The following is a 26,449-nucleotide window of genomic DNA, read 5'->3' on the forward strand; positions in this document are numbered from 1 at the left end:
AAATCCTTGTCGAGGGTTACACAACGTAGATCCGCAAATTCACTTTAAGATCTTCTTTCCCCGCACATGCATTTATACGTATGGTTCATCTTTTTTACGTCTTACTGAAAAGGGCGTCACTCTATTTTGCAATATGGACGGAATGGGGAAAATAGAAAAAAAAAAAAAAAAAAAATTCGCAAACGTTGTAGTAGTCGGTGTGTACATAAACGAGTATGGTTCGTCTGTTAATCTTTTTTACTAATTTATACTCCCACATGTACAATTATCAACTTGTGAGGAGTGGTAGGGACGGTTCTAAGGTGCTAAGTTGATGCTCACCTTGTCACGGTGGCTAAAATGGAATTCACCTCCTTTGTAAGCCACAAGTGTTGGATAATGCACCATTGATTCGACTGTGGTTACTATTCTGTTGTTATTATATTATATTACATTTTTTTTTTTTTTTTGTCTGCTGGAGCCATCATGCTCATGGCCCCCGTGCACACACGCGCAGGTGACCTGTACATACAGCAAAAGTTATGCAGTCTACGTAAACGAACACATATAGGCGTACTTCCCGTGCAACGGGTTAGTACATCCAGACGATATGCAATTCCGACGGGTGGAAAACAAATTGTAAAAAAGAAAAAAAAAAAAAAAAGGAAAAATTTATACAGCACTTAACGGGAGGCAGTGATTGCTCCTTCCTAAGGTGCAAAAAAGCTACATTTGTATAAAGATTTTTTTTTTCACACATGGACAGATTATTCCCCCGCGGCGTTACTTTCACCCATTAGGGGTCATCAAAGGTTTGGGCAAATGACACCAGCGTGAGAAACGAATGTGTTATAAAACGATCAAGTAAAAACATGGCAAAAGGGTGGAACGCGCCAAAAAGCACATTCCATTATGCCCCATTGAGAGTGTACTTATAAGCCATTTAAAGCTATATATGTGTGATGCATACATGATGACACATATGTGGAGTGGCTAGAAATCACCTCAAACCGTTATGTCAGTTCCTGTTTCTTTTTGCTTCCAAATTAAGTCTCTTCCGTGGAATCAGATAGGAAAACATTCAAAAATTCGAAGCCATATTTTCTTATTTTATTTTCCCCGAATCCGATCAAATTTAAATTTTTGATGTCGTCAATGGAATTGGGGCGATGCAACAGAAGTAGTTTTAAATTTTTTGTGCTAATTACTTTTTCTGGATCTGTAATATTATTGCACTTGGACAATTTAACTCTGCATTCTAGTAGACTTTTTAGCAATTTGCCATCTTTGCTACTAGAAGGTTCTTCTGATGAATTCTCCACCTTTGTCTTTCTTTTTCGTTTAATGCATTTGCTTTCGTAGGAGGGTGGCGATGTAATGCTTACTATGTCAGTTTCTCCCATATTTGATGCGCTCCTATTACTTGATGTGTCGTCCATGCTGAACAGACAATAATCATTCTGTAGGTTGCTATCTCTCACGGAGTTATCGTCATATGCCTGATCAGGAGAGTGCTTATACATATTGCTATGTTCTTCATACCTGTAATTCACACGGATCTCATCATTAGCGTGTTTGTCCCCGTTGCGATACTCCTGATGATACACTGTGGTATGATAATCAGGTTCATCACACAAATTTCCCTTGTTCACCAAAACCTTGTTATGTAAAGCATCCTTCGGCACTCTGCTGAATTGGTCATACATATACTTCTCCTTCTTGACCTTCCCATTGGTCATTTGGTTTTCTGCCGCATCGGCGTTATAGTCTAGGTGTCTCATCTCGTCACTGTCATGATGATCCAAAGTGTCTACAAATTTTAACAACTCGTTGAGACTTAAGTAGGAGTTGGGCGGGCAGGAGCATCGAACTTTTTTGTCATTTAAATAATTTTTAATGTTCACATTATTTGGCGCGCTGTAATATTTGTATGGGATGTTGTTATCCTCTAGCGATTTTATCTGCTTATGCAGGTTATTTATTACTTTTCCCCTTTTCATTTTGAGAAGAGGCGACATGGGGACGCCGGAGGTGGGTGGGTGGGGGGGCTAGTGAAGCTTCTCAAACATCAGACGAAGTGGCAACCCCCACCACCAAATAGCTTTACCCCCTGAACAGAAAATGGCTAAGAAAAAGGGGCCAAGAAAACAATGGTTAACGCGCAAACATGTTCTCACATTGTGCAAATGGGAGGGGGGGGAAAACGAACGCATAGGCATCTATCCAGTTGCATTTCAAAAGGGAAGAAGAAGAAAAAAAAAAAAAAAAAAAACTTAAAAATGGGCAATATTACTAAACAGGCGCCAAAAATCGCCCAATGTGTACAAACAGTTTGCAAAACGTGCGAAGATTTTCACCCTAAGGGACAGCACGGATTGCCCATTTTTTTGGAATTGCAATACACAACTTTTTATTATCCTTCCAAATTTTATCTTCCATAATGAGTGACACAAATGGGTAAAAAAAAAAAAAAAAAAAAAAAAAAAAAAAAAAAAATTGCCAAACATGCATTATGGGCAGTATGACACTTTAGAAATTCGTTCTAAAATTTTAACTCTCGTTATCTCATCGTATTTTCCCGCCCCCTTATGATCTTACACTTCCCTTTTGCACATGCAACCGATGGGTGAATCAGTCGAGTACAACTGAGCTTATGCTACTTCCTCGTTATTTGCTGAATCGTTTTTCCCCCCATTGAAAGAAATCTTCATATCGAAATCGTGCACTTTAAAAATGGAAGAAAAAAAGACATATCATAGGTATGCCATAAAAATCCTAGCTCAGCACACCATACGAAATTAGCAGGAAAGTTCTCAATTTCTCTATTCGCCTAAAAACGCTCCTGTTTTGTCTCTTCATATAGAAGGATATATGCATACACGGTGAAACATTTTCTCCTTTTAAATTTTGTACTCTAAAAAAGGTAAAAAAAAAAAAAAAAAAAATACCTTTCCGTTTTATATTTCCAAAAAATATGCTCCTCGCCGATCACGAGTTGCGAAAATTTATTATATACTTTTAACATGTGAAAATGGGGGGTACTATATTATATATATAGCCCATACGTGCGAACGCGCTTGTTGCAAAAGTTAGGAAAGCAAGAGTAATGGTAGATGCAATGCCATTAAACTAAACTAAATCATTTCAGCTTTTTTCTGTTTTGTGGGGATTACACCCCCATTTCACCATAAAAGTGAATTTTTACAGCACAGAATGAATGAAGGTTTTGAGTCCTGCCTCATCCGACACTCCATCAACCCATGAGGATTAAAAAAGTTTGCAATATTCTTATAAGTACCTATGAACTAGTAAACTCATTCACTTGTGCTTTATCATTAGCCAGGTACATGCGCAGATGGAATAATTTTCCTTCGTTTTTTTTTTTTTTTAGCCCTCCTTAGATTAGTAGCAGTTACTACGCTTCAAAATTAGCTAAAGGGATTCTAACAACGCGCCTTTTATAACGTTTAAAGTGGAAAAAAGAAGTATGGGTAAACTGACGAACAAGTAGGCGGATGCACATGTAGACAGACACACATATAAGCAAATATACATCTAAGCGGGCGCACATCTAGGCGTATATGCAGTGGCAGACGCCATGCATCACCATTCAGTAGAACGACTTTTTGGACCGCTTTACTATAAGTTCCGCTGAGGCTCTCTTAGTGGGTGAACTCGGTTGTTCCGAAAATTCGTTATTGTACACATAATTCTTGTTGTCTTCATAGTTCTCCTCTTGGGTGTGTCTCCCCCTATTGTCATTATACGCCGAATACGAATAATAATATTTATCAAATGGTTCAGATGAGTTCAAGTTATTTTCGTTATGCATAATCCCATTCCCTGCGCTATCATATCTGTAATTACTAGCATATGTATTGTAATTTTCGTTCCCGTTATGGGTACCCCCATCCTGATAATCATAATAGTTGCGCGATTCTTCACCCATGTAGCGCCCGCTCAAATTCGTTTCGTTTTTAGAATAATCCCTTTTATAATATTCACCATTTGCCCCGCTTCCTGTGCCAGTGGCCCTTGGATTCGTTTGGTCAGCTGAGTACATTTCTCTTTGTTCCGTTTTACAGGAATCCACATCTGATGTATAACCATCGAAGGCATCTTCCCCCGCGTAAAAATTAGAACCATTATTTAACACTCTCTGAAAAGTAGGGTATGGAACTCCTTGTGCAATTTGTTTATCTGGTTTGTAACAAAATTGTGGAACGTCATACGGCAAAGGGACATTGATATAGACATCCTTCGGTGGGCCAACTGGTGTAGGCACATAAATTGGCACCTCTATTTGCACATCTTCAACTTCAGGCACCTCGTAAATTTTTTCTATTACTTTTGTGTACGGCTTGTGAACAATATGTTCCTGTTCAATATCGATGTACTCTACTGGGCCTGGTACATGTCTTATTTTTTCGATTTCTCTTATTTTTAATTTTGGGACAATTCTGACCTGTTCCACTGGGATGTCTACCACCTTTACGGAATCTACAAACCTGGTTACTTCTCTCACTTCCGGAACTTCGACAATCTTCGGTGCCTTGCGAAAAACAGGAACTTCTGCGTGCCTTTGAAAATGATGTACTCTGCATCTACGTGCACCAAAAAGTGGAGACGCGCGAAGGTGTCTTCTTCTAATTACTGGGTTGGAGTGGCATAACTCGCCCACACTACCGGCGTAAAACGGAGACCCCATTTGTATGTTATAACCATCACCTGGGTAGCTAATTCTTCGGGGGGAATTTACGCACAAATTTTCACCCTTTAATACCATCGATGTGTTATTTGATATACTAGCGATTAGACACCGTTTGACAATTTTCCAAAAGTGTTAGCATGTCATGAGAAAATCGTATGCTATGTTTCACAAGAAATGCGTCATATGCAGCGTGACACACGTCATATGCTTTTGACGCTTTTTTTGCCAAAATATGGACTTTCGCTACAGCAGTACAAACTCAAAGGGACGCGCATTAGTCAGCGCATGCATAAAGGTTAAGGCGTCTTCATAAACTATGCGTAAATGATGGAATGAGGGAGTTATTTGTTTTTTTTTTTTTTAAAGGCTGTTTTTGCGTTTGTGCAGTATTTTTCCTTATGACAAAAAATTGAAATAGAAAGGACAACAAAAAAAAAAAGGGGGAAAAAAAAGTCAAGAAGATGTTCAACTTAAGGAGTGTAATAAATGCAGGTACTGCATAATACCATTTTAAACGTAAGATGCAAACAAGAGTGTTTCTTATCTGTATCGAATAGGACCAAAAGAATGTAGGGGGAAGTTACAAAAAAAAAAAAAAAAAAAAAAGACAAAATTCTGGGAATTTTTACTTAAAGAATGGCTGTGTAGGGAATTTCCCTTCTCAACACTTAGGCAAAAATAGAGAACGTGATAGAGCAGGAAAAGAAAAGAAAAAAAAGACGGTTAAAATAAAGGTGTAAAAAAAAAGAAGTTAAAACGAGGAGCTAAACACGAAAAGGTGAACAGGGCGCGGTGATCTTAAGAAAAAAATTACTGTCTTTAATTTTTCGTGTATAAGGAATAGTGTTTTCGTACCATTTTCACGCAAACGTGTATGTATATTTATCTGTGCATATTTTACCTGAACTGTTAAGAATTTTTTTTTTTTTTTTTTTTTTTTTTTTATAATTGTTAGCAAAATGGTTAGCACTCCGTGAGTGTATGCAACGCTTTATGCAATTTTTTTTTTTTTTTTTAATAAAAATTATGAACAGGCAACAACATATTTGATGAAAAAAGAAAAGAAAAATAGCTGTTTTGGAGCTTAGATAACTAATGTAGATAAAACATTTTAATCACATTTCATTTGCCAGATTAGCTCTAAAATTTACTCGAAGTTCTGCCTGTTGCAGTGGGAAAAAAGCGCAAGGAGCAAATTTGTTCTTTAAAAAGGAGATCAAGTTTGTGGAAGCTTTTCTCTTTTTTGCTTTTTCCCACCACGAATAGATCTCTTTTTACGTGCTCCACAAATGATTCATTCTTCACTTGCCGAGAATTACGTGGAGAAGGGGACAATCATATTCGAAATGGAAAAAGGTGTTTCAAGTCTTTTGGGGGGGGAAAAGACGTGAATGCATTTCATAAGGTTATATTGCGAAAAGGTACTTGCAAGTGTAAGGCAAATTTAAAACGTTTTAAAAACATCTTCCGAAAAGGTCTATGTGCCAGGGATGGGCGCCTCTCCCGGAACCTTCCATAGTTCATTCATGAGAGAGGCACGTTTACATTCATACTTTTGGAAATAATTCCATGCGAGAAAGAGAAAAATTCATTGCATGGTTTTAAATTTGTCCTTTCTGTTCGCCATGCGTGCAAAATTATCTGGTTACTTTAAAAACTGTCCTGCAAAACGAATTGTGATTCATTTCACAGGGTTCATACGTTACATTTTTTTTTTTTTAGCATCCCTTTCGTACGTGTATACACCCCTTTTGCGGTGGACATTCACGCAAATAGTTACACTTGTGCTATTTTGCACATGTGCGTGCAAATTCGTTCCCCTTTCTAGCAACTACCTGCAAACTACAATTGAAATATTTGCATAGTTTTGCGTCTTTAAACGGTTTGCAAAAATGGTGCATGTGTTATAAACGGGGGATAAATACAAGTCTTACGTTACATAAAAAGGGGTTTTTACCAAAGGGGTTAAATTAAAAAAAAAAAAAAGAAATTCATTAAATAGTCAAAATTATACACAGTTCTGCATTTTTTCTATTTCCCCTTAACATCTACACAGTTTCTTAACGTAGCACGTAGTAAATAAAAACTTTTGTGTTACTTTTGTACTTTCCCTGGTGAAAAAATTTGGAATGGATGGAAAAGGAAATATAAAATGGCGTCCCAAAGAAATACGTACATATACTTCCAAAAAGCCTGATTTTGTTTCACAATGTGTGCTGAGATAGAAGAGCAGCAAAAACAGGTACGCCCAAAAAATAGCATATGATATATGTATTTAATTAGCCTTTACAAAATTCATGTAAAAAGTGAAGATAGAAAAATAAATGCACAACATGGGAACGCTTTTTTTTTTATTTTTTTTTTATTTCATTTTTTCATCACAGTGTTGACCCCCTCCAATCATTTCCCAAACGTGTGATGCGAAGTTCTTTTTCTTCTTCCTCTCAGCTAAATGATACATTCAACATGATGAATAAGCGTAATTAATGGCCCCCCTTGTGTTAACATTTTTGTTAAATTTTTTCTTCGCTCGCGAATGAACGTATGTACACGTAAGTTGTGTACATGTATGTTCGTAACCTTCGTGCAATTCGAGCAAACACCCCCGTGAGTACATTTTTGGCTGGAATTATACACAGAGACTCTAACCCCCTGCAACTGCATTTTCGATGAGAATTTCACAAAATGGAAACTAAGAATACCACCCAAACATCCAGTCTGAGTGAACAAAATGAGGCTAAGTCAACGTACGAACAAATTGAAAAAGATAGGGTCCAACTGGTATCCAAGATAGAAGAGTTATACCAAGATGTCGTCGAACACAAGTACGATAAGCATGTTTTGAATTAATGTAAAGTTGCACAATAATTTTGCACTGACCAGGCATTCCCTTTATAATTTTTTATCTTTTCATTTTATATATTTTTATTATATATTTCTTTCTCTCTTCCCCTTTTGTGTAATAACTGCAAAGACTCGTACTGGAAGCCTTGGAGAATGTCCCTTCCGACAGACGGTGCTACAGAATGGTTGGAGAAATACTGGTCGAAAGAACTGTTGGTGAAATTAAACCAGCTTTGGTAGATCATAAAAATAAGGTATATGCAGTTTTACAAGAAGATATTTCACAGCTTGTGTCTTTATCTTCACCCCCAAATAAAACTGTTACAATTTTTTTTTTTTTTTTTTTTTTTTTTTTGTCCATTTAGTTGTAGAGCAAAGTTTACGACTTGGCTCAACCACACACGTGGGTGAGAGACCCTACTTCTTTACCACTTCTGCATCGCTTCTTCAACACTTTCGCAGGTAGAACAAATTATAGCCGAGTGCCAGAAGAAGTTGGACGAAAAAAACTCCGAACTTACACAATTTGTGAAAAAGTAATTTTTCTTGTTTTCTTTTCTTTTTTTTTTTTTTTTTTTGTACATTTTGTGGTTACTCTTTGATGCTTGTTATTCCCACCCCCCTCGGTGTAAATTATCATGATGTTCACACTACTTTGAAAAAAAAAAAATAAAAACTCCTTTTCTCAGTGCAAAGACGGCCATAACACCAGCCGACCTTTCTTCGAAGAAGCCTCAAGATAGCAGTGGAAGTTTTAGCGACAAGGACAAAAAGGCGGAAGGGATTATGTTTTAATAGCTCGAACAAATTACCCTCTACATGTGTATTATAAGTTTATCACCTTTTTTTTTTTTTGCAATTTTTTTTTTTTATTTGTTTAGTAGCCTGCCAAACTGGCACCATATAAAGGTTTCATTTTTTATTAGTGTGCACGTACATGTATATATGCATACTTCCATGTATAATATGCATTTGTTTTTGATAAGATGCATATTCATTTTGTGTAAGTTAGTTTTTTTTTTTTAACATGGCGAACTCAATGCTTTCCAATTAACACCCCATGTGTGCACGTGCATGAGATAACAATGTGCGGAAAATTACAAAAATCACTTACACCGGAGAGCCGTGTAAAAATTCGCAAAGCTCACAAACAAAGACGCATGTTTGGTTTGAGAAATTCCACAAAGCGTAACACAAAAAATAAAAAAGAATAAAAAAAAACATGGCACTCCTGCCTATGTGCATATATTATTCCCCAGAGTGTGCATGCCCAATTCAATGTGGCTTAATTATCGGAAATGGTAGCACATTTTTGATCGATGAAGAATTAGTCAGCAGCATGCACAAGCGATCTATGCCTATTCCTAGGCCTCCCGTTGGGGGCAAACCGTGCGCCAAGGCGGTTACATAATCGTAGTCGATTTCGTGATGGTCATTTTCCATATGTTGCATTTTTGATTTAATTTGTTCTGGTCCTTTGGGAAATTCCTGACCAGAGGGAATATTGCCATGGTTTGGGTCCCCTCTATTATCATCTGAACGAGCATCATCCGGAGGAGTAAACCCATCTGTATAGTGAATACTGCGGTCTTCACGCTTTTTATGCTTTAAAGTATATTGAGAAATGAACTTCCTTTCCTGCATTAGAGGGTTGGCCTCCTCGGAGTAGCCATTCGCTATTTCCATCTTCCCTATGTACGTTTCAAACCGTTCGGACAGCCTTTTATTTTTGCTTAACGTTTTGGCTAGAGGAGATGTTTCTGCAGGGAGGTGATATATATGAATAGGGTGCTTATCTAAAAATGGTTCCACCTTCCGTTTGAAAACCTCCTCAGTAACGAGGCCCCAATTTAAGTATTCCTTCCCTTGATCAAATGTTACGTTTAATTTCTTTGCTTCATTATAAGCTTCATCGAACGACAAGTTGAGAAAGTCCACACACGTATAATCTTTTAGTATTTTCATGAAGGAGATTTTTTTCCATTTATTTTCATACAGCAAACTCTTATCATCACTCGAACGGAGAGAAATTTTCTTCGACACACTTTTTATTAACTTTTCAACAAATGTAATCATATATTTATAATTAGAGTAGGCTTTATAAATTTCCAAAAGTGTAAACTCAGGGTTGTGAATGGTACTTAGGCCTTCATTGCGGAAGCATTTGCTGAATTCGAAAATTTGTTCTGAAATTCCACTTATGATTAATTTTTTCAAATAGAGCTCAGGTGCTATTCTTAAATAGAGAACTAAATTCAAGGAGTTTAATAAGGTTTCAAATGGTTTAGCTGAGGCACCTCCAGCGATGGACTGTAATATTGGGGTATCTACCTCGGTATATTTTTTTTTTAGCAGGAATTTTCTAATTTCTTGTATGACATAAAATCTTGTAAGGATTTTTTCCTTTTCTTCCTTGTTGATTAAAAAGTCGAGGTACCTTTTTCTGTACTTATATTCAACATCTTTCATTCCTTTATATTTGTCTGGCAAGGGATGCAAGGATTTAGCTAGCAGGAAAATTTCTTCTGCGTGTAATGTTATTTCTCCCCTTTGGGATTTTCTAACAAATCCTTTGATGGCTATGAAATCACCTACTTCGATAATTTTTCTCACTCTTATTGAGTTTTCCTTGTGGGGAATCTCTCCTTCTTTGCCCAAGGGGAATTGGCTTTCCCCTTCATGTGTAGCATTACCATCACCGTGACTGCAGCTAATCCTATTTTGCTCTGCATCTGGACAAGTATTCTTCTTCCCCTGTTCATTCTCCCCTTGGCTCTCTAGACAATCATTCCTCTTTCCCTTCCATTTGCTTGCTCCCTTAAGCGCCAAATGTGCATCGACATATATTTGTACAGTGCCACCATCATCCTGTACATTCAGGAACATTCCATCGTTCCTTTTGACTGTTACTCGACCGTATATGACATACCTTTCCTTGTCGTCCTTTTCTCCATTTTCTAAATGCTCATACTTTCTCTTCAACTCGTCTATCTTTATCGTTCTTTTTATGAAGGACGATGGGTACGCATCAATTTTTAGAAAATTGGATAGGTGGTTTAGCTTCTTTACTCTTTCAGAAAATTCCTTCCCATAGTTTTGCAGGACGAACACCTTTTTTCTGTTCCGAAAGCCACTCCTTTTTCTCCCTATCGTAAGAACCCCCTTTGCTTCGCTACTGCCATATCTGAAGCAGCTTGCGCGATTACAAATGAGAAAGAAGGACCATACGAATGACCATAGTAGTAGTACTAGCAGGTGCGGAGTTGTTCTCCCCTTTTTCATTTTTTTTTTTCTTTCCTTCAAAAGGTCAATATTCCCCCTCCTCTGCTTTGCCTCTTCATTGTCACCACTCACTTCGTTCTCATCGTCGTGTTGTTTTCCGCCGATCGGCGCAATTAGCGGCTTTCGCTCGTTCGTTCGCCTGCTTGGTTTGAAGCTCGTAGCACTGATTCAATATTTATTCTTTTTTTTTTTTTTTTTTTTTTTTTTTTTTTTTTAATCCTTCAGAACTGCGCCAAAGGCGTGCGTTCCGCGACCCCATTTAATGATCTACACGTGTACATACATGTAGGCAAAGATTGAGAGGAGATGCCATTAAACATTCGCAACATTGCCAACATGATACAAGACATGCGTAAAATGGTCTCCACACGGAAAAACAAAAAAAAACGGAAAAGTTTTTACATTTTCATCTGGCACATGTGATTTGTTAACCTTTTGTGTGTACGAAAATTGTAGAGCAAGACTCCTCTTTTTGTAACTTATACAACATTGTAAAAACAAAATGAATGTCGTGAAGAAGATTCTTATACTTCACCTTCTATTTGTGTGTCAGCAGGTATTCCATGGGATACAGAAGATGACGCACGTGTGCAGACAGTGATAAATAAGGAAGGCACATATGTTGTACTACACACCAATGGGGAGAATTTAAAATAGCACCTTAGCGTTTTCATTCCCCTTGTTGTGTGTGTACTGATTATGGGATGGAGAAGACAACGGGTCTCCTCTTCGCCGCAGTGCACTACTCTTCCATGTACAATTGCGAAAGGATTGCTTTTTCCTTTTTTTTTTTTTTTTTTTTCCATTTTAACATTATGCAGATACTATTCGCCCGGTTGAGCATGGCAAGGAAGGAAGAAATGAACCCTTTGAATTTTATGCCCAGCAGTTCTTTACTGTACCCTTTGGATTTCCAACAAAATTGGCAGGCGTCGGAGCCCATCCCCCTTGAGATTCACTACGACGTCCCGTAAAAACATGCACCCATGTGAATACGTATATATGTAGCCATATGCACATTCGGAAATTGACCAGGCATGCAAACCTTCTCCAATTAACCTCCTAATGTTATTATGATAGCCATATGAACCTTGTGAATCGTTTCCTTTCTTTCTTCCCGCCGCACCATCAACAAATTAGGGCATATGGATACAAAGATTTACTCATGGCACTTGAGTACCAAAACGATTTGGAACATTATGACAAAGAAAGGGTAACAAAAGGGGATGAATCGAAAAGTGAATTCATCCATATGTGCATAAATTAATACATGGGGGGGGGGGAGGGAGGATAATTTCTTTAATGCTTTATGAGGAATATTTCTGTATCTAGATCAACTGTATTGGACAAAAAAATGGATACCTTATTTTTACCTTCTTAAAGGGGGAAGTAAAAAGGAGGATCATAGAAGAACAAAAGAGGCTGGAAGAGAACCTCTGGCGGAAAATACAACTCCTCAAGATGAAGGAAAAGTGATAAACATGAGGAAGTCTACGGAAAAAGATAGAAACCGCACACCTCCAATAGTAACATTCGCTCGAATATTTCATCATCCATATTTTTCACATTCTTTTCTTCTTGCAGGAATTTGCAGAACAGGAACTTCTTGAGGGCTCGCAAAGATCAGATATAACACAGCCTTTTCCTTTGCAGAGCGTGGTAACCCCTTTTTTCTACCCTTCCTTTTATCCTTCTTTTTGCGAAATTTTCTTGTCTGTTGTCTTGTTCGGCTGTGTTACATTCCGCTCTCCTTTACCCCCTGTTACTAACTACCTAAAAGTAAACTCTCAAAGAGGTTTTAACTGTATGATTTCTTATCCCCCAAATTGGGGCTCCGCAGAAGGGTGGGAAAATTAGACGTACAAAATTGAATATTTCCAAATATATTACATTAGCGTTTTTGAAAGGGGACTAAAATTGGTGAATACGAAAAAAAAAAAAAAAAAAAAAAAAAAAAAAAAAAAAAAGGGGGGGAAAGCATTTATATCGTTCCACTTGTTTCCCTTTTCTTTAACTCCTTTCCTTTTCAAATCGGAATAGGCACACAAGTGCATGAAATGAAGAAAGAGGCAAAAATACTTCCAACCCTGTGATGTTTTATATAAAAGGTGTAAAAAAAAACAGTGTGCCACATCATTTGAAGTTTACACGTTGTGCGTACTGCCCCTTTTGTGCATAACGAGGTGGTAGACTTTTTCAAAGGTACTTCATTATCAGGTGGTCGATTTTCGCTTTTTTTTATAACAGAATACATGTCCCCTGGGTAAGGAAAAAAAAAAAAAAAAAAAAAAACTTTGAGAATTTTTTCCTTTACATAAAGGTGGACTTCTTCCTGTATATTTTTAACAGAAATAAATTAAAAAAAAAAAAAAAAAAAATTGCACATACACACATTGGTTAGGGTTTGGTTGAATAGACTATGCTGCGTTTTAAGTCGCTTGCATATTTTTTTGTTCTACGTTCTGCTCGTTCCTGCAACGGTAGTGTCGTTCTTGTTGCTCAATGGTGCACAGGCATTTGGGGGGGGGAGTACCTATATATATCTGCATACCCCAGTACCTACCCCCCCTTTTATGCGCAGGACTTTTTTTTTTTTTTTCTTTCCTTTCCCGTATAATAGGTGTGCACTCAACGCATTGATGATGTGCATGCAGGACCACCGAGGGTGCACATGTTCAAGTGTATAGATACCGCTCTTACAGCATAACGATAGTTTTCACAAAAAAATTCATTTATGCCTAGGATGGGCACAAATAAAAATAAGACAACTGTGAATGGATATGTTTGTTAATTCTTTCTTTTCTACTTTTTATTTTTTCCTTAATGTACAACGATGTGGTGATAAGAATGTGCAACATTTTTACGCCTTTTTTTTTTTTTTTTTTTTTCAACCATAGTGTTCTCGTCCCTACTACAAAAAAAAAAAAAAAAAAAAAAAAAAAAAATGTACCTTTTCTGCGCTTGCGTAAGTATGCACACAGGCAAAAAGAAGAAGAAAAAAAAAAAAAAATTCTTGTACGTCTATTATACATTCCTACATACATTCGCACGCTGCTTCAACGTGCTCCGGGAGAAGAAAATGAAAGGACTCGCACATGCTGAGGCAACACATGGAGGAAGTAGAAAGTGTTGCATCCCAGCGCTCCTGGTGGATAAACAGAACGTCCAGGTAGTGCAGCAGAAGGGAAAAGGGTAAATCCCGCTAGGAATAAATAACGTTAGGGTGTGTGGTAAGTCGGAACGTGGAACAGCACACGAAGTGGTAGAAATAAGATAGAACAAGGAAGAACGAAAAAAAAAAAAAAAAAAAAAAAGTAGAACAGAATAAAAAAAACAAAAGCAGTATTAAAAAGTTAAAATGTAACCACATAAAATAAAAAACAACATAAATGAAATACACCAATAAGAAACACAAATTCACTTACAATCTACAATGACGAAATATACTCACATGAAAAAATTATTTACTCACTACTTAAGCCTTTTTTTTTTTTTTTTTTTTGTTCTGTCTTCTTAGCCTATTTGACATGTACATGCCCTTGTGTACCTTTGCTTACTTCAACTGAATGACAGCTGAACAAAGCTGCCATGTGGAAGAATGATCTACACCTAAAGAATATTGAAAAGGAGTTCAAAAAATGTTGTAAAAGAATTCAAAAAATAATCTAAACACATTGTTAAAAAAAAAAAAAATCACTTCATTGCCATTTTTATCCTTCCATTTCCAATAACAACGCCAACAGTGTACCCCCTAACGAACCCGAGCAATCACTCTGCGTTCAGCTAAAAAAATTTCTACAGAGAATACTGCCGAAGGAGTGAAACAAATAAACCAGACAATTTCTTCACATTTACGTTATATCACACTGCAATGCACTAAGAAATTGCCTGGAAAAAAAAAAAAAAAAACATTTTCAAAGGGGATAAATCAATTGCTGATTCGAAAAGGGAGTTACATAACCAGATGTGACAAATAACCTACTGAGACAAGTCAAGATTCAGATATTTGACATCCAAGTTACAGCGGAATGCTGAAACAGGGAGAGGATAACACTCCAAAAATAAAAGTTTCTTAATAAATCTAAAGGTTGTGATTCACTAATGCCTTTTTCATTTTTCCCCCTCCCTTCCCTTCCCTTCCCGTCTTTCTCCCCCCTTTCTTTTCCATTCCCCTTTATGAAAAGAAAGAATACTGCTCCACAAAATAGCATACTCAAATTGGAGATGAAGAACAAAGTCGCACCAGAGTTGATCAGCGCCCCCAACCGCTCTCCACTTCGCACACCCGCAAGGAGCGCATGTAATGAGACGAATTACCCGAGGGAAGAAGACATATTTCTTCGTAGCAAGCCTATGGATTTGATCTATCATTCGGCTAATCCTAAGGCATTAAATGGTAGTCACTCATCAAAACAGCTAACCATGAACACAACGGAGATGGAAAAGGAGAACCATGACTTGGTGGTTACTCACATTTTGCAAAATGTGGAAAATGAAAGTATCACCGCTAGTGGTATGTCACCAGAGGTAGGATCCAAAGGTAGACAAAATAACACAAGTGATGAGAAGAGCATTAGTGAGATGGGAAGAGAACCTGTCTTCGGAAGGAAGGATTCGCTAGATATCAGATTCCGTCAAGGGCATTTCCCCCCCAGGAACAACCATTACGAGGGTCCAAATCATCCTCACTGGAGCTCCAAAATGGATGGTACGCCATATGACAGGGAGAAACGAATGGCACTACCAACGCAGTACGAAATGTGGAATTCACTACAGCCTTTACACCAAAGGAGGGAGGAGAAAATCTCAAATGAAGGATCCAGCACCCTCCCGTCCAGGCTTATAAAAACAGAATGGACTGCAAATCATGTGGGTGTTAAAGAAAACATCTGCCAAAAAGAAAGAACCCATCAGAAAGAAATAAATAAACAAAAAGAAAGAATTCACGATGCTGATATCAGCTCGGCTGCTGAAGGAAAGAAGGACTTTGTTAAGATAACGAAAGAGGTGTACGGAAGTAATAATTCCTCCTCCATAGATCAAAGCGGTGCACTGGAGAGGAACCACATGAATGAAATTGAAAGAGGAAAAAATGGAACCCGAGGTATCAGCGGAAGTAGCACCAAAAGGCACCGAGAACATTTGGCAGATGTGCCACATTTTGGAATAATATCTGATGGAGGCAACCATGATGACGACTATAATGATCACGAAGATGAAGTCGACTTGAGCACTGGCAATGTGATGAAATCAAATGACCCGAAGAAAAGTACGCAGCTACGAAGTCGTGTTAATGAAGGTGCACTGAAAAAGACAAACGCCTCAACAAATCAGGATGACTCCCAAAGTGAACTGAACAAATTTAACAACACCGAACAGAGTCTAAGTGACATAATTAGAGCATTCCAGTTGAAGATAACCCAAAATAAGGGTGTTCCATCGGGTAATATACCTGGTGTAGACAACCTGGATGATAATTACGCAGGGAATCCTAAAGCTGCTCCAAAGAAAGAAATGACCACACGTTTATACAACTGCACTAATGTTAATAACATAAAGGTGGCTGAAGGATGCATCAAGCGTTATGAAGTGCCACCTCAGGGTAACGAACAAAAGATAGAAAAACTCCGGGAGGTGAAAGAAGGAGCCACCTTAAAAATGAGCCACAATAGACAGATGGTGAACCCATCCAAAAGGGTTCTAAAGGATCCATTCAGCAAAACCAAAAGGAGCAAATCGGATGATAATACGTTTCTCCTATGCAATAACAGCGGCGTGACAGATTCTATGAACAAATATGGGTACGCTGATCAGGGTGAAAACAAATTGGGATATACAGAAAATATCGCAGAAGAACAAATGGATTACTATCTGCCCAGGGAAACAAATGTTACCGAATTTCATGGAGGGGGAGGAAATAATTATTGCCTATTGAATAATCAAAACGATGAAAATACCAATGGCTCCTACTCTGTACATGAAGGGGGGGCATACGGGAAGGTCCAGTTCACCCCGGCAAAATACGCCCTTATAAATAGGGAAAAATATAATCCAAGTATAGAAAGTCTAAAAAATGAGCAAATGACTAACAGTCAAGAGAACCTTACCTATCCTCTCATGTCTGATTTTATGCAACCATTTGTGGGGAGCAAAGGAGAGCTAGAAAATGAGGACTCCAAATGTGGCTCCTTTATAGAGAGGAAAAGCTACACGGATGAAGAATTCGTTCACAAGAAGGATAAGCTTAGTAGAAGTATCAACTATATTAGGCAAATTAAGAAGGCCAATGAGAAAACAAAGTACGCGAATTCGTTGGAAGAAAAGGTGAAGAAGACAAGACAGGTGGAAGAGCCTGCTAGGAAGGAAGAGGACGCATATTTCGTGTCCCCTCGTTTTGGTTCACTCAGCCAGGAAGAGGCGGAAGAAGAAAGAGAAGTGAACCGAGTGATCAAATCAACATCCTGGTCTGAGAGAAAAAACAAAAGAGGGAACCCTCTGATTTTTTCTAAGAGCCATTTACGGGAAGAGTTATTAAATAACGCAAAAAAACAGGGTAACTATAAAACTGGAAAGACTGGCTATGCAAAGTGGGCGCTGAAAAGCGGACGCGACGGTTTGCCACAGAAAATAACCAAAAAGGTGGAAACGCCACCAAAGGATAGACTAGTCGAGTTGGTGAAAAACGTAGACTTAGCCGAAGCGCACCTAAATGGTGAGAAGATAGAAACCCCCAATCGGGTTAATCGTCCAAACCGTCCAAACCGTCCTAATCGCCCCAATTTTTCGAACCTGTCCAACCTTTCCACCCTTTCCAACCTCTCCGATTCGCTAAAATTGATTGATCTAAAGCGAAAGGGGGAAATTTGCAAAAGTGGAGGAAGCGGCCGGACGAGCGCCAAAAAGGAAGACACCCCCATGAATAACAACCATGTGAAGCACGACCTTTTGAAGGAAGAAAAGTACACAAAAAAACAGACAAACACAGCATTACGCAGATGCCCCAAAATAGGAAACAAGAAAAATGACACCAACAAAGGACTTAAGATAAAATCTCCTTTTATTTCTAAGCACAATAATATTCCTATGTATGCAGTACAAATGCGTAACGAGCCACTTAAGTCGACGAAAATTGTCAAGGAGGAACGACAACAGAGGCACCACAACGGAAGTCAACAATATGTAAATTTAAGCAGAACAGGAAAAATTATCCTAGAGAGGAAAAAAATGAAGAATAAAGATAAGACTATCGTTTATCAAAAGGGATCGTCTAAAAAGGATACAGATCGGAATATTCAAGTAGACTTAATCGAAAAGGAAGACAAGAATAAAATTTACACTATCCCATCTTGTCATAGCTCCAGTTCCTATGATCACCCCCCTATTCGCTCCCTCAACAATTCTAACTTCAGCTGTGATTCGCACGCGACAGAAAATATCAGCACCTTCACTCACATACGAAAACAGAATTTGGCGAAAATGAAGGAAATGATATCTCGAGAAAGGGAATCTGTGCGGAGGAGCTCTATCGTTCCTTACCACAAAAATAATGGACGAGGTGGTAAGAATTCCAAATGGGAGGTCAAGGGGGTAGGGAAAAAGGAATCAAAATGCGAATCCAGAAGGGAAGGAAAAAAGGAAACCCCAAAAGAATCGGTCCCAAAAAGAAACACATTGTGCAGGATGAAGGACATAATGGGAGGTAACATGAAAGACGACTCCGTGGGGACACAAATGGTGGAATCCCTCAAAGATGATGATTACAACATAAATTCCCGAAAATCAATTTTATCAAAAAAGAACCAAAAGGAAAAATATCCCCTCGATATAGAAGTATCATACAAATGTAAAAGCATTTACATAAAAATCAACGTAGACTCAAATAATGAAGAGCTACTAAAACACACACAACACAAGTTACCGAAAAGAAGTCTAGAGTTTAAGTTATTCACAACCAAGTTTGTCGATGGGTTCATTAAATCAACCGAATCTAAAATTTATAAGTCATCTAGTATTATTTTGCAGAATGCAGAGACTGATGTTTTTTATAACATCACTATTCATGTGTATAGCAGTGTCGTGTCTAGTCTATGGCTATATGGATCCGCTTCATTTTATCTAACCAAATACAATGTTGAACGTTTTAAATTGAAAACGCCTTCCTCTGTTACGTTTAACAAAGATGGGGATGTCAGAAATGGGATGTTAAATGCGGAAAAAAGTGCACCGAAAGAGGTGCCATCAAGACAATTGGCCAGGGAAAAGAAAGGTGACTCGAACAGTACCTCGAGAAACATTCCTGAGAGGGGCAAAAATGGCGAACCCCTTTTTTTTACAAACTCGGAGGGACAAAACACACACGATTATCTGTTAGAAGAGGAGGGGAAAGACATCTCCCTGGATGATCATTCTTCTACCTCCTTCGACGATGATATCTCTTCTGACGGAAGCGACGTCGTAATGGAAAATGTTAATATTGGCATTAATTTAGGAGGGGCCCCGAACTTGGCACATGAACATAGCAGTGGCCACAGTAACCATAATGTTGATGACCAGCAGATTCCTCAAATGTTTGAGTCAAACAAAATAAATGACTCTACTCGAAATGAAGGTGGAGTGAATAGCTCTACCTATGACGAACTACTTCTAAATGTTAGCCAAATTAACAAAAATAAAATAAAGAAGGAATTCCAAACTGTTCGGCCCGATATGGGTGATGCTCGAACATCTCCAGTAGAGGAGAAGGACAGGTCTAGCGATGATGAAGAAGATAAGCATCAACATTATGATAGGGGCTCATCACATGAAGAAAAAGACCAAAGTGAGCAACCCACTGAAAGTGAACTTCCGCCAGTGGAGGAACCCAATGCTAGTTACATAACAGCAACCGTTAAAGAGGAGGATCACATTTTAGAAAAATACCACAATATTAATAACTACTTAGAGGAAAATAGCGAAGGTAATTTAAAATATACAAAATTCTTGATAGAAAAAGGGACACATAATATAATGCCAGATTCGAATAGACTCTTTTCAAATCCTTCACTAGTTAAGGAAGATACAACTTGTCGTTCTTTTATACTTCCAAGCACACGCTCCTTTAACGTTTCATACGAGAATGGTAACAGTAGTGTAGAATCTCAAAAGGAGAATGGACTACCTAATGGTGGTTCACCCTTCAAGGGAGAAAAAAATAATTTCAAAACAAATTTTTTCAGAAACTGCAAATCTGGCGACGCGACAAATATTTTAACTGAAGACAATGGATCCTCTAAGGTGGAGGAACGTCTTCCCATGTTGAGCGATCAAAAAGAAAAGCTAGCACAGATAGGTAGGGTAATAAGTGAGAAATGGACAAAGGAGAAAAACGAAAAATGTATGACCACTGTTCATGAAGTAGAAGGCATTAATAAGGAGAATAATCCACGCATGATTAGGAGCCACCACTTCGGGGGTTTAACCCGTGTAAATTTCCCTCCAAACGGAAAAGAGTCAAAGGGAGACAATTCTAGAAGGCACGTTCATAACAGCTTCGTACAGATCCCTTCCATGGAAAAATGGAAAAAAGAAAATGGTTTGAAGAACGACTCACATCTATCAAGTGGAGATCCACACTTAGCCGAGAAAAAATTCAATTCTACATCAAACCTAGTCTTCTCAAGTGGTACATTCCTGCACACAAACGAAAACAAGGACGCAGAAGGTTTGGAAGTAACGCAGGGAAAAGATGAACAAAATGAAGTAAACGTGTTGAGTGAAATTAGAAATGCCAACAAGAGCAATGATGAGGACTCCCCTCATTTGGATGGGCCCTCGGTATCTGCCGAAGTCCAAGTAGAAATAAAGGAATGCGCAAGTGAATCGAAGGAACATGTACCCATTTTGGGGAACACCCCTTCACATGATAAGGGAGAAGAACTCTCCAAGGAAAATTTTCGAACTGACAAAGAATCCACATTTAGGGACGAGGTTGCCAAATGGAGTCTGCTAAATAGACCCGATGCTAAACAGACGGCCGACTCGAATTGCAACAGATGGATTTTGCAAAAAAATGGAAATGTAGCGAATAAAGCGAGTGCTCCTATTGGACTGAACACGCAAAATACCATCCCGAATGGTAAATTGATTCACAAATTCGGTTCATGGTTTACCAAAGGTTCTTACCCACCAGAGAGCAAGTACACTATACCAGGGGAATGTCCTTACAAAACACACCAGGGTAGAAGCGCCGCCATGTATAATCCGGTGTGTGGTGTCGTGCCAGACAAGGTAGCAAAATTGCCGAGCACAAACATACCTGTGCAATTACACACACGTGCAGAGGACGGCAAAATGAAATACGCACAGCCTCCCTATTTTAACAAAACCAACGGGATGGTAAATTTACCTAACGGGGGTTACTTACTCCAGGATAACAATACATTGAGGCATAACTTAGGCAGAGATTTTGCAAATAAATTTGTGCACATTGTGAAGGAGCGTTCGCCAAGTTGTTTGCGAAGTGGTGTTCCAAGTGGCCTTCTGAGCGGCACTACCAACGGGATGGAAAAGAAAATGCACAACTCAGAGGATCTAATGTACAGAAGCAACAACTACAGAAATATCAGATGCGCTCAAGGGGCTGTGGACGTTCCACCTCTATACAACACCGATAAGTCTGCCACCAGTAAAGGTCGGTATATGAACCCTTCCCTCTACGCCTTGAGACAGAACTACAATGGAATGAACTGTCCCAAGGCACCCACACAAATGGCTACCAACCCAAATGCCGAAACATATGGAAAAGAATTTGCATCAAGAATTCCCCCTTGTGATGAGAGTATCACTAAGGATACACCGCATGGTGGTATAAACCTACCTCTTAGAAAAAGCAACATTGATGAGGAGGGCTTACCAATTCTGAGGGCACTCCCCCACAATGGGGAACCCCAAACAGGCGCAAATAATTACCCCCCAAATGGAGGCAATGCCCCCCATAAAGACCTTAACAATGCGGGAGATAACAGCTCTTACAAGAAAGAAACCTCTCCTACTTTCCAGACATATTTCAATGAGGAAATAACAGACCGTCTCCATGGGGCGGTTCTACCTGGGCAAGGGGGACCCAGTAACGATCAGAAAAACATCAACTCCATCAACTGCGGTCGCCAGAATATCAACCCGATCACCAACAGTCGCCAAAACATCAACCCCATCAGCAGCCTCCCCAATGGCGCCTACAACCCAACAAACAAACTCCATGCAAACATGCATGGAAACATCGACATCCATTTACCCCAGAAGGATTCATCAAATAACGGGCCATCACTATACAAGCCCATTGTGGGAGCCAACATGCCCAGAATAAACAATAACATTAAAATGTTCTCCTTTAATGAGGAAGGCATAGCAGCTCACCTAGAAAATCATAAGAGGAACATAAATCAGGGGAAGAGCCCTCTTTATCCTTATATGCAACAAAATATACACACCTATGGTGGTATAAGAATACCAAACAGTATTGATCAGTCCAAGAATGGATACTATCTACCGAATTGTAATTCTCCTAATGAGGTACAAATGAAAGAAGCATGCCTAAATCAGCATGGAGTAAATTATCAAACTGTTTTAAAAAAAGAAAAGGAGGATTATTTTGGAAGAACAGTGCCAAAACCCCTTATGTGTAACTATGCACCATTTGGGGGGAATACATATGCTGCACAAAATGGTAACTTGGAAAAAGAGCACCTCAAAAAATGTAGGCTTCTATATACACAAGGAGTGCCAAATGTAGCAACAGGAAATAATTTTCCCACTTTTAAAACGAATCAACAGAAGTTAAGTGGTGCTGCAGGATCTCCTTCCCGTGGCAACTTCAACCTTGTTGGATTTGCGCCACACCATGTTGATAAGAACGTGCAGAAGGAAGGAGGTGCATATGCCCCATGGGGTGACGCCCGTCGGGTGGTGGTACCTGGAAGAACGGGACAACTTCCCTCCCCCTACGCTCATTGGCCACAGTGTACACCCCATAACACGGTTCACATGTTTCCTCCAAGCGGGAATCCCAGTATCCCCCCAATAAATATGCACAGACAGAAGGAGAACCCCAGTGGCTATCACTCCCAAGGACCATGTCTCATGAAGCAGAATCCCCCAAGAGAAAAACAGAAAGTTCAAACTGAATATCCTGTCAGCAATTTAGCCAAGCAGCCGAACCAAGACGGGGCCAAATTAGCAAGCTCGCTTTCGTCGCCCAACAAGGTAAAGGGGAACACACAACGAGCAGTGACTTTCCTTGACGACCCCCTGATAATAAAAAAGGGCGCCCATCATAATGGCACGCATCCAAATAAATTCCTTCACGAAAGTGCCTCTCACGTGACTTCGAAGCACGACTTAACGAATGGTGAAAAAGTTTGTTCGAGTGGGAACGTAGATATTCCCCACCAGCCAAACCAGTCCATAGAATGGGATAAATCTGAAGAAGCGCGCAAATTCGACCTAAAGTACAACGAAATAAATTTCAAAAGCATACAGTGTATAGAACAGACAAATAATCAATTCGCGGATCACATATATAACATGGCCAAAGGTTCCAAGACAGCATGTTCTGCAAGGGAATATACTTACACAGATAATATGTCTGTAAAAAGAGAAAATTCATTCGGAAAAAACAGGAAATTTTCTCCCTTCTTTGGATTACGTAATAGTGGTAATCATTCGAACACAGAGGAACACACAGAGAATACACAAAAGAAGAGTACAATGACAAAAGCCTTTCAGTTGAGTATTCAGCTGGGAGAACGTGAATGGGGGCAAATTAAATTCACTTGTGAGGATATCCTTGATGATAAGATTAATAAATTTATTGAAAGTAATAATTTAAAGAAAATCTTTTTATCTCCTTTGCGGGAAAAATTAAAGTACATGTTGGATAATGATGTACCCAAGTGGAGCATGAGCATTACTGAAATATTGTGAGGGTATCTCTGCTCTAGTGCAATTATGTAGCGAATATCAGAGTATGCACGTTCGTAGAAGCGATAACTGTAGTTACATGCGCGTATGAGAACCTGTTTTTCTTGCTCTCTCCTCCACAGGTTGACATTTTTGTCTTACCCCCTTTTTTTGGAAAACATACACATAATGTTTTGAATATTCGCATCCGTTATTAAAGTCGGAATATTTTTTTTATGGCTTTTTTTTTTTTTTTTTTTTTTTTTGTATTCTACCTGAATTGTTTCTCCTTTTTCTCTCAGTGTGACCAATCTCTCCCCCATGTGAAGGTAGCTAATACGACGTGTTGTCTGTGTCCACTACACAACATACGTAGAAAAGACCCCTCCCCCCCTTTCCCTTTGCGTTATTTTCGTTACTCTCTCTGCTCCTCACAAATAGAGCGCTTATTCGTAACATTCACATTGTTTTAGTTACACAAAAAAGCATATTTACAACTTTGAAAAAAAGACAAACAGAGGAAAGAGAAAAAACTTATATTTTTTTAAAAAAGTTGTAGCATAATCCGGGTACCCTCATCCCCCCCACGGTATGCTTCAACTGGCATTTTCCCCTACCATGTGTAAATTTCTTTAGCACATTGACTTTTCACATTGCATGGATGACTATCCTTTTCCTTTCCGGTGAGATTATACTTGGTCGGTTGCCTTATTTCGTTTTCCTCTACATTGCAAAATTTTGATAGCGGTTGTAGGAACCTCCGCTCATTTTTATGCTCCCTGGGTCAGGCGTCCCACATGCCGTATGAAAGGACCCATTTTTTACGGTGAGCTATTTTCATCAGTGGGGTTAGTTTTCTACTGGATTTTGTGTTTACATGAAAAGGTGCAGAACGATATGCACACACAGCAGGTATGCGCATTTGCGATAAATCATTCACGTACGGGCATGTGAAGAACGGGAAAATAAACACATGTGTACTTTCGTGTATGATTTTAACGATATGCAGCACATTCATCAAGGCCGCCACGAGTGCAGTGAAGGATGCACTCGTCGTGATATCGTTGGTATTAATTTGGAGGGCGCTCATAAAGGGGGTTGTAAAAATGGATAGATGGTGGCGGAGCAACTATTAAAAGCAACCGTCAATATGTCACTTAACGTCTTGCTTAATGTGCCACTTAAAATGGAGAGAAGAGGAGTGGGCATGTGTTATATCACGCGGAGCAATCTTCCATTGCCTAGATTCCCCCCTCTCCTAGAAGCAACCCTGCTCGATGTAGGACTCCGCAACCTTCAAAAAACCAGCAATGTTTGCTCCCGCTTGCAAGTCGTACTTATCCTTTGTATACTTGAAGGCATTTTCCGAACATGCTACGAAAATATTTTTCATAATTTCTTGGAGCTTCTGATCTACGTCTTCCATGGTCCATTTGGTGAACTGAAAATTCTGCGCCATTTCAAGTCCACTAATGGCTACGCCCCCAGCATTGGCAGCCTTAGAAGGACAGAAAATAATTTTATTTGACTTAAAATAATTAATGGCTTCTACAGTGGATGGCATATTTGCTCCTTCACCGATTAGAAGACATCCATTTTTATGTAATTTCTTGGCATCCTCAAGATTTATTTCATTCTGGGTAGCACAAGGGAAAGCCAAAGTACATGGAACACTCCAAGGTGTCTCATTTGGGAAATAAGTGGCTGTTGAAGAATGCTTCAAATAATCTTTGATTCTTCCTTTTTTCACTTCCTTCAAATCTATAATAAAATTCAGATCGCTATTTGTGAATCCGTTTGGTTCCAATATGTACCCGTCACTGTCACTTAGGGTTAATACCTTTACATTGAGTTGTAACAATTTCTGAACACAGTAGAGGGCTACATTTCCGCTTCCACTAACTACTGCTGTTTGTTTTTCTATTGGAATGTTTAGCGATTTTAAAACCTCCAAAACGAAATAGACTAATCCGTATCCTGTCGCTTCCGTTCTTAAGTTGGATCCTCCCCATTTGACGTTCTTTCCTGTTAAAGTACCATTAAAATTATTCGCTATCTTTTTATACTGGCCGAATAGGTAGCCAATTTCTCTTCCTCCAACACCGATATCCCCTGCAGGCACATCTGTGTTCGGACCAATGTGCCTGTACAGCTCATTCATAAATCCTTGGCAGAACTTCATAATTTCGCTATCTGATTTCCCCTTGGGGTCAAAATCGGAACCACCTTTTCCCCCTCCCATGGAAAGACCCGTTAAAGAATTTTTAAAAATTTGCTCAAACCCTAAGAATTTCACAATGGATAAATTTACAGTAGGGTGGAAACGAAGTCCTCCTTTGTATGGTCCGAGGACGGAACTGTATTGAACTCTGAAGCATCTGTTTTTGCGTTGGATGCCATTATCGTCCATCCAGCACACACGAAACTGGACAACACGTTCAGGCTCTGATAGCATTTCAATGATGGGCAAATATTTCGGTTCTTCCATAAAGAGCGGTTTGAGCGAGTAGAGGATTTCGTGAAAAGCCTGCAAGAATTCTTCCTGATTAGCATCTAATTTCTTTACCCTCTCGTACACTTTGTTCATTTCCTCCTCAATCAGGGCTTCGTAGTTCGCCGCACTTTTGTCCACCACCACGAACCTCCCTGTCGAGTCGCGTTCCTTTTGCATCTTGTCCAGGGGGAGGAGAAATGGGA

The 26,449-nt window shown here is 39.0% G+C and overlaps 7 protein-coding genes across 7 annotated transcripts; 3 read left to right on the plus strand and 4 right to left on the minus strand.

Annotated features, from left to right (window-relative positions):
• Window positions 1-1,025: 1,025 nt before the first annotated feature.
• On the minus strand, window positions 1,026-1,979 carry PKNH_1341000 (conserved Plasmodium protein, unknown function; the record flags this gene model as incomplete). Its single annotated transcript, XM_039113569.1, has 1 exon — window positions 1,026-1,979. One exon carries the CDS (start codon window positions 1,977-1,979, stop codon window positions 1,026-1,028), a length of 954 nt encoding a protein of 317 aa, XP_038969945.1.
• Window positions 1,980-3,589: 1,610 nt separating this feature from the next.
• PKNH_1341100 (inner membrane complex protein 1l, putative) lies at window positions 3,590-4,765 on the minus strand (the record flags this gene model as incomplete). The annotated part of the gene is made up of 1 exon (XM_039113570.1): window positions 3,590-4,765. The coding sequence occupies one exon, from the start codon at window positions 4,763-4,765 to the stop codon at window positions 3,590-3,592; it is 1,176 nt and encodes a 391-aa protein (XP_038969946.1).
• Window positions 4,766-7,375: 2,610 nt separating this feature from the next.
• PKNH_1341200 (prefoldin subunit 2, putative) lies at window positions 7,376-8,329 on the plus strand (the record flags this gene model as incomplete). Its single annotated transcript, XM_039113571.1, has 4 exons — window positions 7,376-7,515; window positions 7,665-7,788; window positions 7,997-8,070; window positions 8,224-8,329. 4 exons carry the CDS (start codon window positions 7,376-7,378, stop codon window positions 8,327-8,329), a joined length of 444 nt encoding a protein of 147 aa, XP_038969947.1.
• Window positions 8,330-8,809: 480 nt separating this feature from the next.
• PKNH_1341300 (lysine--tRNA ligase, putative) lies at window positions 8,810-10,816 on the minus strand (the record flags this gene model as incomplete). The annotated part of the gene is made up of 1 exon (XM_039113572.1): window positions 8,810-10,816. One exon carries the CDS (start codon window positions 10,814-10,816, stop codon window positions 8,810-8,812), a length of 2,007 nt encoding a protein of 668 aa, XP_038969948.1.
• Window positions 10,817-11,318: 502 nt separating this feature from the next.
• Window positions 11,319-12,449, plus strand: PKNH_1341400 (conserved protein, unknown function; the record flags this gene model as incomplete). The annotated part of the gene is made up of 5 exons (XM_039113573.1): window positions 11,319-11,372; window positions 11,638-11,786; window positions 11,957-12,029; window positions 12,200-12,288; window positions 12,401-12,449. 5 exons carry the CDS (start codon window positions 11,319-11,321, stop codon window positions 12,447-12,449), a joined length of 414 nt encoding a protein of 137 aa, XP_038969949.1.
• A 2,591-nt stretch (window positions 12,450-15,040) lies between these two features.
• PKNH_1341500 (conserved Plasmodium protein, unknown function) lies at window positions 15,041-23,776 on the plus strand (the record flags this gene model as incomplete). The annotated part of the gene is made up of 1 exon (XM_002260790.1): window positions 15,041-23,776. One exon carries the CDS (start codon window positions 15,041-15,043, stop codon window positions 23,774-23,776), a length of 8,736 nt encoding a protein of 2,911 aa, XP_002260826.1.
• Window positions 23,777-25,010: 1,234 nt separating this feature from the next.
• On the minus strand, window positions 25,011-26,423 carry PKNH_1341600 (NADP-specific glutamate dehydrogenase, putative; the record flags this gene model as incomplete). Its single annotated transcript, XM_002260791.1, has 1 exon — window positions 25,011-26,423. The coding sequence occupies one exon, from the start codon at window positions 26,421-26,423 to the stop codon at window positions 25,011-25,013; it is 1,413 nt and encodes a 470-aa protein (XP_002260827.1).
• Window positions 26,424-26,449: the final 26 nt, after the last annotated feature.

Source organism: Plasmodium knowlesi (assembly GCF_000006355.2).
Source record: "Plasmodium knowlesi strain H genome assembly, chromosome: 13".
In the NCBI taxonomy this organism is placed as follows: Eukaryota; Apicomplexa; class Aconoidasida; order Haemosporida; family Plasmodiidae; genus Plasmodium; species Plasmodium knowlesi.